Source organism: Ictalurus punctatus, chromosome 15, assembly GCF_001660625.3.
Source record: "Ictalurus punctatus breed USDA103 chromosome 15, Coco_2.0, whole genome shotgun sequence".
Classification (NCBI taxonomy): domain Eukaryota; kingdom Metazoa; phylum Chordata; class Actinopteri; order Siluriformes; family Ictaluridae; genus Ictalurus; species Ictalurus punctatus.
The window spans coordinates 72,883-87,690 of record NC_030430.2 but is presented as its reverse complement, the minus strand read 5'-3'; the positions used below and the strand labels follow the sequence as shown (position 1 = coordinate 87,690).

Here is a 14,808-nt window from a genome sequence, read left to right as displayed (position 1 = left end):
AGACTTTCTGCAGACACAATAAAGTGAGGCACACTTTATTGTTTCAAAAAGGTTTAATTACTTTTTGACATCTACAAACCCTCTGTCTCTGAAGTTTTTTGTTAGGCTGGAAAGATTGTTTCCCATGACAAAATCCACCAACATCCCAGAGTTGAAGCTGTTCTGTACTGAGGAATGACCTAAAATTCCTTCAAGCCGATGCGCAGGACTGATCAACAGTTACCGGAAACATTCAGTTGCAGTTAATGATGCACAAGGGGATCACACCAGATACTGAAAGCAAAGGTTCATATACTTTTGCCACTCACAGATATTCAATAAATAAATGAACAAGTATAATTTGTTTAACTGGGTTCTCTTTATCTACTTTTATTTTTTTTATTATAATGTTTTAGGTCATATTTATGTGCAAGAAAACAGAATTCACAGAATGTGGAATTATCAGAATGTGTGCATTTCCTAGAAGCACCACCTCATCGGATCTAAAAAAAAAGGGAGAAAGAAAATATGTCTTAATATAGTGAGTACAGTTTAATGAAACATCACTAACATGATGAAATTAAAACATAACTTTTAGCTTATGTAAATAACATACAATGTATAACAATTACATTAAATTATACACAGACTACACATTAGTGACCGGTTATTACTGGCCTTTATTACATTACCACTTTTGATAATTATGCAATAATAGTAAAAGACACTGACGAATAATAAGAAGACATAAAAATGTCAGAAAATGTGTTAATCTTTCTCTGGGTCTTTAAAGAAAAATATAAAACTTTTTTGGATTTTTATGGCTCTGCCAGCTGGAAAGGATCCTGACTGCTGGTGTACAAGGTGTGTATTTATATTGCTATTAGTCAATTAGGAACCAAAGTCATAAAAATGTTATGGATCTTTGAATCTGCCATAAAAAAGTGCAAGCAAATGCATTTTAAACTGCAAAAAGCACAAAACTTATATTTACCGTGTATTTGTCCCATTTCTTTTCAGGATCATAAGGTTCCCAGCGGCTGGCAGGAAATATGTGTTTGTTTTTTTCATACCAGCTCCTCAGAACCACTTTTCCTGCATGAGACTTTAAACAAACACACACACACACACACACACACACACACACACACACACACACACAAATTAACATCTGTGGACAAGATTCCATGTCAAACAGATTTATGTGAACTGTTCTTTCCTAATGAGGAATGTTTATTGGATTTAATGTTTAGATCACACCATGCCTTTACCTCATCTTTCTCAACTGTAGCATCATTTACCAATCGGATATCGTCATGAACATCAAAACTGAAAAGTGGTCCTGGATTAAGACACAGATTTGTTCTTAGCATTAAAATTGATACAGGTCAAGTGCTTCAGTTCACATGAAACATCAGTACAGGGAAAAATGTGATCTCTGTGACTTTGATTGTGGCATGGATGTTGGTACCAGAAGGGCTGGTTTGAGTATTTCAGAAAATCTCCTGGGATTTTCACACACAACAGTCTCTAGAGTTTACACAGAATGGTGTGAAAAATAAAAAAAATCCTGTGTATGGAGGGTATCCAGGCTGAAACAGCTTGTTGAGTGAGATCAGAGGAGAATGACCAGACTGGTCTGAGCTGACTCAGATAAGCACTCTACAATCTTGGCGAGCAGAAAAGCATCTTAGAACAAACACAAAAAACATCAAATATTGAGTTGGATTGGCAACAACTGCAGAAGAACACATCAGGTAACTGTCAGCCAAGAACAAGAAACTGAGGCTATCATGTGCACAGAATCACTGAAACTGGACAGTTGAATACTAGAAAAAGACCAGGTGATGGTCAATGCTCTTCAACTGTCCAGTTTGGGTGAGCCTGTGCCCATGATAGCCTGGGATTCCTGTTCTTGTCTGACAGGAGTGAAACCCACTGTGGTTGTAAAGCGTGATTATTTGAGTTACTATATCCTTCCTGGCAGCTCAAATTAATTTGGCTATGGTCATCTGACCTCTCTTATAAACAAGGCATTTCCACCCACAGACCTGTTACTCAGTCAATGTTTTTTGTTTTTCGCACCATTCTGTGTAAATGCTAGAGACTGTTGTGTGTGAAAATCCCAGATCAGCACTTTCTGAAATACTCAAACAGCCCTTCTAGTACCACAATCAAAGTCACAGAGGTCGCACTTTTCTCCTCATTCTGATGTGAACATCTTATCGATCTAATATATATATATATATATATATATATATATATATATATATATATATATATATATATATATATATATATATATATATAAAAATATAAATAACATTACACACACACGCTTGAAAGTTTGTGAACCCTTAAAAATATAATCTGCATAAATATGACTGAAAACATCAGCCTTACATGCATGTCTTAAAAGTAAAGATAAATAATAAAGAGAACCAAATTAAACAAATAAGACAAAAATATCATACTTTGTCATTTAATTATTGAGGGAAATGATCCAATATTATACATCTGTGAATGGCAAAAGTACGTGAAACTCTAGAATTAGCAGTTCATTTGAATGTGAAATTAGAGTCAGGTGTTTTCAGTCAATGGGATGACAATGAGGTGTAAGTGAGCTCCCTGTTTTATTTAAAGAACAGCGATCTATCAAAGTCTGATAGTCACAACACATGTTTTTGGAAGTGTATGATGGGATTAGTTGTTGATAATCAGGCTGGAAAAGGTTGAAAAACCATCTCTAAAGAGTTTGGATTCCACCAATCTACAAAGATCACGCCAAGAGCAACAGAGGTGCACTTTGGGCTACACAATTAATCGAATATTGATCTCAATTTTGACTGCCCACGATTACATGAACATGATTGACTGGGATATTGATGATTAAAGTTTGTCCTCTGCTCATAGAAAACTCTGCTGCATATCAAATCATGCACTTCCTAAACTTACAGCCAATCACCATAGAGTGGTGCAGGGATGATGTCATTTTGTACGCCAAAACACAGACACGAGTTAGCATTTTAACCCTTTCAGTTCCATTGTCCTGAAGTCAGAGGGCTTTTTTTTTTTTTTTTTAATGGGATTTTGGTTAAAACCCTGAAATAAAGTGTGTTGACCACAAGCTCAAAAATATTTTCACGTTTTGTTCTACGACATAAAATACACCAGTAGTACCCCACTTGTGAGTTTTTAAAGCTTTTACGTGTTTTGAAAAAGACAGTTGCTAACTGGAACTACAGACGTTGTCGGGGACATTAAATGTAACCACGTCGAACAGGAAAAAACTGCAAATAAACTGCTTCAGGTGTGCTGTGCACAATTCCCAAAAAAATGGTTGAAGATTCATCCACAGAGGAAATCCGTATTATGGAAAATGTTTCAAATCAAGTTTGGAAAAGTTTGTCGGAAGCTTGTCGACCGTGGTTTAGTTCGTTTCAAGTATATGGCTAGCTTTTTATTTTTGTAGATTGTATTTAGGCTTCAAACTTGAAAATTATCTTGATAGACAAAACGTGTTATTATTGTAAACTTTTGTCACAGAGATTATCTTTTGCAATAATCCACAAGTCTATGTGAAAATCCTATTGGGTTTTTGTCGAGAGAACCGGTGTGATGATAACGTCCGGGTTCCGGTACAAAATGACATCATCCCTGCACTGCTCTATTGGGTGATGTGTCTGCGTCTCTCCTCCTGTAAACACTGTTAATGCCTTTTCTGCATACACCTGAATTGTTTTCATTTGGTTGCATATCGTTATATTTGATGCATATTTTCATTTGGTTGATGGCATTTTTATTTTTCTTATCCTATATTTTGGGTACAATTTTATTTATATTTTGCTTCTACGTGATGATGCACTTTAACCTCTTTTACCGGTAGCCAAAAAATGGCATTTTTGTCTGTTTTGGGGGTACCTGTGCTCAGCATTGATTTGTTTTGTGATCTCACACACCACAGTAGTGGTTGATGGCTCATATAAAATAGACACTTAACCCTCTTACCCCGTATGGCCGAAAAACCGGCTTGCCCGTCTTTGATCTATTCCCGCAAGGACGATATAACCGGCTTGGTCGTCTATGCCAAATACCCGTAAGGCCGATATAGCGGCTTTACAATGTAAACGTTATCCTCGTAAGGCCGGTGTACCGGCATTACTCTGCTATGATTCCTTACTTATTTAATTATTATTTTTTGACCCGGAAGGTTGATGACCTAATGACGTCACGACATGATTATGTTATTACGCCGGCATTACGATGAAGATCCGAGCGTGAATATTGGTGTACTAGTAGAAGTGAACTAAAAATGCCAAAGCGAAAATCTAATCGTGTTCCAGCTAAAGTTACACCTTACAGTGAACACGGGTACATCTGAAACAGTGAAAAAAAATTAAACATACACAGTTACACAGGCGACAGCGAGGATTCTAGATAGTGACAGCAGTTCAGGCGATGTTGAAACCGAAACTGATAGAGACGCCTGATTCAGACCCTGATCCGTCATTATTATAAGTTAAGTTGTTTCAAGGCCTAAAAATGTTCAAATTAAATGTTGATTTTGGACCAGGAACTCAGGGTTGGCATGCTGTTTCTCTGGGGAATATAGGGTTATGGGACATAATACTGTGGGAACTTGGGGGTAAGAGGGTTAAGACTTTAAGAATAAGCAGTTATTTCAAGCATTTCATCTTTGACCTAGCCTACCTGGGGCAATATATTCAGAATTTTATTATTATTTTTTAATTATTTAAAAAAAAATATTTACTTTTAACATAAATGTTATATCTTCACAGCAAATGTTGACATCAACCCCATTCCTGGTCTCAAAGATGCCCCAAGTACTTGTCCATGAACACCAAAATATGATGAAGTTACCTTTAACCACTAAAATTGTGTGTAAGGTTATCCAAACACAGGTAAAAACCTCTGCAAAATGGCACAAAACCTCTCCAAATGGCACGAAATGTCTCTAAATGACATAAAACCTCTCTAAATGGCACAAAGCTTATAAAAAATGGCACAAAGCCTTTAAATACTGCAGACTTCTAGAAATAGCAAACATTTTTTTAAAAGGCACAAAATAACCTCTCCAAATGGCACAAAATGAAAACAAATGGCAGTAGCATGAACTCTGTTACACAATGTGTAATTTCACACACACAAAAAAGTCTGAAACATACTTATAAAATATAATGTTTATTAAAAATAGTGCCAGAGCCCCAGGTGAAGCAGCACTTGCTCTCCTAATGGCTCAAATGATAGACACGACTGACCCCTCTCCTCTGACTTCTTTTGGGGGGGTAGATAGAGCCCCTCAACTTAATCCACATAGTCCTCCTCCAAAAAAAGAAGAGCCACTCGGAAATAACTGCTCCAGAAGCTGTGACTCATTCAGGTTTTTTCGGGAGCACGCCGCCGCTATAAGACGCCGATAAATCGCACACTGAGCGAAAAGCAGTAGAAAACTAGTGATCAGAAAAAACTGCCAAACATGCAAAAACCTGCTGTATAAATTTTTTGCAGCAAGACCCCTAGAGGGAGCTGCCATTTCCTGTAGTTTCTCTGCACGGCCCTGTAGCGCTGTGCTGATTGGCCTGTACCGCTGACACACAACTCAAGACGCACGCGTAAAAGGTTTGGTTGTGCTGAATACGCGTTTCATTTTCTCAGCCTCCGAGTGGTCAATCATGTCGAGTTTGGGCTTGTTTGGAAGCTAGAAGTATCTACAATTGGTCCAAGTGGGTGTCAATCAAGTTAGACTGCAAGATTATAATTTAGGAGGCAGAATGTTCAGCATAGCCAAAGCAGATTACCTTTTTTTAGAATGTGTCTCAATTCAGTTTATTGTTAATTACTAAATTCCAGAGGGGTGGGATATCAAAACACTTAATTCATTTTGAAGAGGACATTTGTGACTAAATATGGAACTTTGCATTTGTTTTCTTTAATAAAGCTGATGGACTTTATACCGATGGAAATGTGCATGATTTATAAAACCGCGAGCGAACTGGATTTTCGTCTATGTAGGTAATGTAAGGTAGTTAACGCTTATACAAGTCCGATCTTGGGTTAAATGTTATAATTTTATTGTGTTGTATATGGTGTTTTACTATCAAAAAAGCTTTACTCCTGTCTCCGATTTATCTCTGTCTCAATGTTTTCATGGAGAGATGTGAATTGTTTGCCCAGCAGGGAGTTCAAACTCCGCCCATTTCCCATCCCCCTGCTCACCAGCAGTTAAGCACAGAGTCATGAAACTGCACACACAGAAAGCCACCAGTGTCCTGATTAATCTTGTACCAGAACAGCAATGATACAATAATTCATTTATTTATACTAATTGAAAATGTCCGATAAGTCGTTTTCCATTCCGCCGGCGGAATGAACGCTAGTGGTGAAAGGACCAGACTAATTTGATGCAAAGATTTGTACATTAGCAGGAATGTAGCACAAGATGGAGGTGAAAGCAGTGGTCTGTTTATTTAAATATGAAAGTGCAATAAAAAATATGTTGTCCCTATAATCAATGAATAATCGTGATCTAAATATTGATCAAAAATAATCATGATCATCATTTTGGCCATAATCGTGCAGCCCTAGGTGTAATAGTCTGCGAGGTCACAAAGGAACCCAGGGTAACTTGTAAGCAACTAAAGGCCTCTCTCACATTGGCTAATGTTAAATGTTCATGAGTCCACCATCAGGAGAACACTGAACAACAGTGGTGTGAATGGCAGGGTTGCAAGGAGAAAGCCACTGCTCTCCACATAGAACACTGCTGCCTGTCTGCAGTTTGCTAAAGATTACATGGACAAGCCAGAAGGATATTGGAGAAATGGTAAGTGGTCTGCACTTATATAGCACTTTTTTAAACCAAGGCGCTAACTTGCCATCGGGAGCAACTTGCGGTTCAGTGTCTTGGCCAAGGACACTTTGGCATGTGGAGTCATGTGGGCCGGGAATCGAACCGCCAACCCTACGATTAGTGAACCCTATCTGCACAAAAAATGCTTTGTGGACAGATGAGACCAAAATGTGTGAAAATCTGATGTTTTAGGTCATATTTATGCAGATACACAGAAAATTCTAAAGGGTTCACAAACTTTCAAGCACCACTGTGCACACAATCACTCCCTCTCACTCTCCATACATACACATAAGCCATGAAGACAAATTTATATGCATTGAAATACTGGTTTTAAATTGGCAGAATGACTCAAATAGTCGGACATACTTGGGTGTTAAAAATATCAGAAGTATGCTTACCACTTTTGCCTCTAGCTTTTGTCACAATGAAGTCATAGAAGCTGTGGTGCTGGAAGAAAAAAAAAAAAAGAAGCTTTCTAATTCAGAGCCAAGTTGAAAGCTGATACTGTATGGTTTGAGAACTTATCAGTACGCCATCTTGTCCAGATGAATTACATATAATATGTCGCCTGTGCAACATGCCAATAGAATTCATTTTATTTGCATCCAACTGCCTTGAGAAACACTGTATTTGAAAAAATTTATTTGATCTTTGATCATAAGAATCCTGGACAGTTGGACGGACAGAAGCATGAACAGCCTTAAAACATAATGCCTCTACTACTCAATGGTGGAGGCATAAAAAGAACTCCGCTACATTCTTAGAACTTTTGAACCATTGGAACAAATTTCAGAAGTACTTTACTTTATCACAAAGCAGCTTTACAAAACCTTATGAACAAGCTGATGGTGCCAAGGATTATTGGATGAGTAAAAACAAAAAGCATGTGATGACAGAAGGTTATTTAAAAGTGCATTTAGAAACCAGATACCTGTGGTTAAAGGAAAAAATATATAGTATTGAAGCATTATACTGTACAATCAAACAATTATCAGCCTTTTCTGCTCTCTAATAAAACACAACTATAAAAATCAAGCATTAAAAAAAAAAAAACACTGCTCAAAGGCTCATTAGTAATGTTTATAGTTGATTTTATCATCACTGTGTAATTAGGGCCTTATTTAGGGTTTCATTCTGTGTTTGACTGCTCTTACATGAGGGATGATCAAATCCTCCTTAATGTACATGAGTTGCTCCACTCCAGCAGACCTGTGGGGCACAAATACAATGATATTACTTAACAAAGCAAAATCAATTAACAGATTCACAAAACAATTCAATCAGAATGTACATAGTATTGTTTAACAAATTTTTACTTTGTACATATAGACATGAACAAAAATGTATTCATAAGCATAAACAAAGACATGTATACAAAACCTAAACTGATAAAATATATTCGGACACTATTAATACCCAACATTAGAACTTTGTTACAAAGCTGTTGCTGGCAGTTACAGCTTTCCGACGTATAGGGCAAGTTGTTATTATTATTATTATTATTATTATTACAATTACATACAGTGGTGCTGGAAAGTTTGTGAATATAGAATTTTCTACATTTCTGCATAGATATGAACTAAAACATCAGATTTTCACACAAATTCCTAAAAATAGATCAAGAGAATCCAATTAAACAAATAAGACACAAATATTATATGTGGTGATTTATTTATCTAGGAAAATAATCCAATATTACGTATGTGAGTGGCAAAAGTATGTGAACCTTTGTTTTCAGTATCTGATATGACCCTCTTGTGCAGCAATAACTGCAACTAAACGTTTCTGAAAACTGATGATCAGTAATGCACATGGACTTGGATGAATTTTAGCCCATTCCTCAGTACAGAACAGCCTCAACTCTCCTCAATTAACTTTATTATTTTTTAACCGTTCTTTGCTAGAAGAACTTGTGTGATTAGGGTCGTTGTCTTGCTGCATGACCCACTTTCTCTTCAGATTCACTTCATGGACAGATGTCCTGACATTTTCCTTCAGAATTTGCTGGTATACTTCATTGTTCCATCAATGATGGCAAGCAGTCCAGGCCTAGATGCAGCAAAACAGGCCCAAACCATGATACTACCACTACTATGTTTCACACATGGAATAAGGTTCTTATGCTGGAATGCAATGTTTTCCTTTCTCCAAACACAATGCTTTTCAATTAAACCAAAAAGTTATATTTTGGTCTCATCCATCCACAAAACATTTTTCCAATAGCATTCTGGCTTGTCTACATGGTCTTTAGCAAACTGCAGACGGGCAGCAATGTTCTTTTTGGAGAGCAGTGGCTTTCTCCTTGCAATCCTGCCATGCACACCATTGCTGTTCAGAGTTCTCCTGATGGTGGACTCATGAACATTAACATTAACCAATGTGAGAGAGGCTTTTAGTTACTTACAAGTTACCCTGGGTTCCTTTTTGACCTCAATGACTATTGCACATTTTGCTCTTGGAGTGATCTTTGTTTCTTGACCACTCCTGGGAAGGGTAGTAATGGAAAATAGAATTTCCTCCATTTCTATACAATCTGTCTGACTGTGGATTTGTGGAGTCTGAACTTTTTAGAGACAGGTTTGTAACCTTTTACAGCCTGATGAGCATCAACAACTCTTTTTCTGAGGTCCTCAAAAATCTCCTCTGTTCGTGCCATGATACACTCCCACAAACATGTTGTGAAGATCAGACATTGATAGATGACGGTTATTTAAAAAAACAAAACAGGGCGCTCACTCACATCTGAATTTCATCCCATTGATTCAGAACACCTGACTCTAATTTCACCTTCAAATAGGTTGCTAAACTTAGAGGTTTGTTTATGTTTATATATATATATATATATATATATATATATATATATATATATATATATATATATATATATATATATATATATATATACATAAAATAAATAAATAAAACACACACACACACACACACACACACACACAGTATCTCACAAAAGTGAGTACACCCCTCACATTTTTGTAAATATTTGATGATATCTTTTCATGTGACAACACTGAAGAAATGACACTGTGCTACAATGTAAAGTAGTGAGTGTACAGCTTGTGTAACAGTGTAAATTTGCTGTCCCCTCAAAATAACTCAACACACAGCCATTAATGTCTAAACCGCTGGCAACAAAAGTGAGTACACCCCTAAGTGAAAATGTCCAAATTGGGCCCAAAGTGTCAATATTTCGTGTGGCCACTAGGGCTGCACGATTATAGCTAAAATGATAATCCCGATTATTTTGATCAATATTGAGATCTCGATTATTTATCACGATTATTTTAAGGACAACATTTTTATTGCACTTTCACATCTAAATAAACAGACTGCTGCTTTCACTTCCATGTTGTGCTACATTCCTGATAATGTACAAATCTTTGCATGAAATTAGATTGGTCCTTAACCCTCTTACCCCGTATGGCCGAAAAACCGGCTTGCCCGTCTTTGATCTATTCCCGCAAGGACGATATAAACGGCTTGGTCGTCTATGCCAAATACCCGTAAGGCCGATATAGCGGCTTTACAATGTAAACGTTATCCCCGTAAGGCCGGTGTACCGGCATTACTCTGCTATGATTCCTTACTTATTTAATTATTATTTTTTGACCCGGAAGGTTGATGACGTCATGACGTGATTACGTTATTACGCCGGCATTACGATGAAGATCCGAGCGTGAATATTGGTGTACTAGTAGAAGTGAACTAAAAATGCCAAAGTGAAAAGCTAATCGTGTTCCAGCTAAAGTTACACCTACAGTGAACACAGGTACATCTGAAACAGTGAAAAAAAAGAGAAAACATACACAGTTACACAGGCGAGAGTGAGGATTCTAGATAGTGACAGCAGTGAAAGTTCAGGCGATGTTGAAACCGAAACCGATAGAGACGCAATCTCTCCTGATTCAGACCCTGATCCGTCTTCATCTTCAGCATCAACCAGTGCGACTGACACTGCAGGGGTCTGGAGTCATAACGGGACCATTTCTGTGCATTCGTGAAAACACTACCTGCTGGTCTGATTATCACCGGAAACTTGACTTTTGGCGCTAAAATGCATTTATTTATTTATTATTTATAACGGCATTGACCACGCTGATGCTCGTATGGTAAATGAGGATTTTAGCGAGCATTTTTTCGTAACTTCTCTAGTTAAGAATTGTGCTCTAAGTTTAGTAAAAACACTGAACTGCTTCATTTTCAAAGTAATATTACACAAATACATTATTATAAGTTGTTTCAAGGCCTAAAAATGTTGATTTTGGACCAGGAACTCAGGGTTGGCGTGCTGTTTCTCTGGGGAACATAGGGTTATGGGACATAATACTGTGGGAACTTAGGGGTAAGAGGGTTAAAATACATCATCTCGTAGAAGCAAAATATAAATAAAATTGTATCCAAAATATAGGATAAGAAAAATAGAAATGCCATCAACCAAATGAAAATCAAATATAACGATATATTGCATCAAATATAACGATATGCAACCAAATGAAAACAATTCAGGTGAATGCAGAAAAGGTAATAATGTTCACAGGAGGAGAGATGCAGACAAATCACCCAATAGACCGGAAGTTATCATCACACCGGTTCCCTCAACAAAAACCCAATAGGATTTTCACATAGGCTTTTGGATTATTGAGGGAAAAAAAAAAAAAACTCTGTGATCAAGAAAAATTTACAACACTAACACGTTTTGTCCATCAAAATTATTTTCACAAATCAACACACCATTTATCAAGATTGAAGCCTAAATACAATTGGCAGAAATAAACAGCTAACCATACACTATAAACAAACTACACCAGTGGTTTTCAAAGTGGGGGCCGCCAGAGGGGCCTCAACAATTTGGTGTGAAAAATAAATGTATGTTTTCTCTTTCTCAATCTGACAACCACACACACAAACACACAATCAATAATATAATTAAATATATATAACTAATATAATTATTTATATTATTATTATTATATCATTATGTACATTAAAAAAAAGCGGGGGGGGGGGGGGGTATATTCAGTAGTCTGTATTTTTAATATGTTTTAAAGACATCTTGCAAAAGGGGGGCCTCTGTCAAATGTTAATGCCATTTGGGGGGCCTTGCCCTGGAACAGTTTGGGAACCACTGAACTACACCACGGTCGCTCGACTTCAACGTCACCATCACCAAGCTTCCGATTACTTCTCCAAACTTGATTTAAAACATTTTCCATAATACGGATTTACTCTGTGGATGAATCTTCATCCACATTTTTTTGGGGGGGGGATTGTGAGAACCAGTTTCAGGGCTCTACAGTAACAATTTCTTTACAATTACAAAATTACAAAAATTTAGGAGCACAGTTGAAGTTGAGTTTTTTTTAAAAATTATTATTATTATTATTTTTAGTGATGGTAACATTAATGTGCCACAAAATAACACAGAAGTAGCATGAGAAAACTTGAGCTTGTCAATTATGACAGAATTTAGGAACATAGTGTGAGCCATGACACATTAATTTACCTTCTGATAAACTAAATTTAATATTTTCAGTTAATTTTACAGACTGTATGCAAAAAACAACCGTTAACCTGTTCCACCTTGTAAACAAATACAACAAACCTGAATGTTCAGTGTTTGAAGTCTGCTCCTCTTAAATATATTTAAAGCTGCACTATTAGACATTTCCACTGTCATGGTTCTGGGCTGGAGTCAGTTCTCGAACCGCTCTGTGTGTATTGTGTAGATATCTGAATAATCTCATATAGGATGTGATTGGGTGAGTTCATTTTCAAGTCAGATGCAAAGCGCTTTAGTTTAATGGTGTTCAATACTGATGCTCCGATCAGGATTTTTACAGCCGATACCGATCCAGACACCAATCTTTTTTTATTTAAGCTTTAATCAGGGGGTCATAAACAGTAAAATGTAAGCTCTCTGCTCATGGTCACTGTTAATTGGATTAAATCAATAGCAATGAGGAATACTGTTGGTTAATTGATAAATAAACAAGCATAAAATATTTATTTTTAAATATCTTAAACAATAAAGAGTCGTAATTAAAAGTAGACTAACACAAACATGATCCATATTAGGAAAAAGGCTAATAGCTTTCTAATGAAATAGTGAACTAAGCGTAATGTCGAATTGATATTAAATGCAACCCATAGTAATGAAACATTTTCATTTCTCATTTTATTTATATTTAATGAAGTTATTATAATATCTATTTTTATATATTAAATGATTTATTTATAACTAAGCACCTTTTCTGTCTTTACATTTTAAGTAGTTTTATTTTTATGAGTTGTTCCTTTTAGATTGATTTCCCCAGGGGATTAAATCAGAACATGGAAACTAGAGCTGACGTTTCCAGTGATATCTGGCAACCCTGAGTTTAAATGAAGTCAGTGCTCCTGTAGAGTTAAGAGTAGGAGAGCCGCAGCCTACTGTACGTTTACAGACTGTACAGTTGCTACTCTTGATTAAGGTGAGGAATTATTTAATAAAGAAGCTTAAATTAAACCCGGCTTGTAGCATTAGCATTATTATTAATTTACTCTGCCCGATGCCGCTGTGTCTACACGAGCAGGTCACAGTCGCAGGTTGTGAGATCGGGAAGTTGAAGCAGATGTTACTCTTGTCATCATAATGGCTTCTCTGCAGTATTTCCACACATGTTCGGTGGACTGAGGAGATGAAAAGGAGTGTAAAAGTAACTGTTGAGCAGTGTAGATGCATTTTGGACTTCCTGTAGTTTTTATTTCGGTTGTATTATACAATTCCGAACAGGTCACCCGCACCGGTGTGAATAAATATTTATTCACAGTCGCACAAAGTACTTTTCAGTCGTAAATGCGAGTGAAATGGTCGCACAGTAGAGCCCTGCATTTATCTGCAAAGTTTTTTCCTGTTCGGCATGATAACGTTTAATGTCCCTGACAACCTCTGTAGCGTCATGATTTCTGAAGTGAAGCTAGCCGCTCGAGTGCCAAAATGCTAACTCCATTTCCGGGTTTTGGCACTACAAAACGATGTCATCCCTGCGCCACTCTATGCTGATTGGCTGTAAGTTTAGGAAGCGCTTGATTTGATCTGCAGCAGTTTTCTCTGAGCGGAGGACGAACTTTAAACGTCAATATCGCAGTCGATCATGTTAATTTAATCGGGGGCAGCCAAAATCGTAATCACGATCGATATTCAATTAATTGTGTAGCCCTAGTGGCCACCATTATTCTCCAGCACTGCCTTAACGCTCTTGGGCATGGAGTTCACCAGAGCTTCACAGGTTGCCACTGGAGTCCTCTTCCACTCCTCCATGATGACATCACAGAGCTGGTGGATGTTAGAGACCTTGTGGTCCTCCACCTTCCGTTTGAGGATGCTCCACAGATGCTCAATAGGGTTTAGGTCTGGAGACATGCTTGGCCAGTCCATCACCTTCACCCTCAGCTTCTTTAGCAAGGCAGTGGTCGTCTTGGAGGTGTGTTTGGGGTCGTTATCATGCTGGAATACTGCATACAGATCATGCTCTGCTTCAGTATGTCACAGTACATGTTGGCATTCATGGTTCCCTCAATGAACTGTAGCTCCCCAGTGCCGGCAGCCCTCATGCAGCCCCAGACCATGACACTCCCACCACCATGCTTGACTGTAGGCAAGACACACTTGTCTTTGTACTCCTCACCTGGTTGCCGCCACACACGCTTGACACCATCTGAACCAAATAAGTTTATCTTGGTCTCATCAGACCACAGGACATGGTTCCAGTAATCCATGTCCTTAGTCTGCTTGTCTTCAGCAAACTGTTTGTGGGCTTTCTTGTCCATCATCTTTAGAAGAGGCTTCCTTCTGGGACGACAGCCATACAGACCAATTTGATGCAGTGTGGGGCGTATGGTCTGAGCACTGACAGGCTGACCCCCCACCCCTTCAATCTCTGCAGCAATGCTGGCAGCAC

General features: G+C 37.6%; 1 protein-coding gene across 1 annotated transcript in view; it reads right to left on the bottom strand.

The window, feature by feature from the left end:
• Positions 1–339: 339 nt before the first annotated feature.
• Positions 340–14,808, bottom strand: part of fam50a (family with sequence similarity 50 member A) — a 42,057-nt gene continuing 27,588 nt past the window's right edge. Inside the window, exons 9-13 of the mRNA XM_017487741.3 lie at positions 8,008–8,062; positions 7,252–7,300; positions 1,251–1,321; positions 974–1,084; positions 340–482 (exon numbers count right to left, since the gene is read on the bottom strand). Coding sequence (XP_017343230.1) covers positions 474–482; positions 974–1,084; positions 1,251–1,321; positions 7,252–7,300; positions 8,008–8,062 — 295 coding nt within the window. The 3' untranslated portion in view covers positions 340–473. The remainder of the gene's footprint in view (positions 483–973; positions 1,085–1,250; positions 1,322–7,251; positions 7,301–8,007; positions 8,063–14,808) is intronic.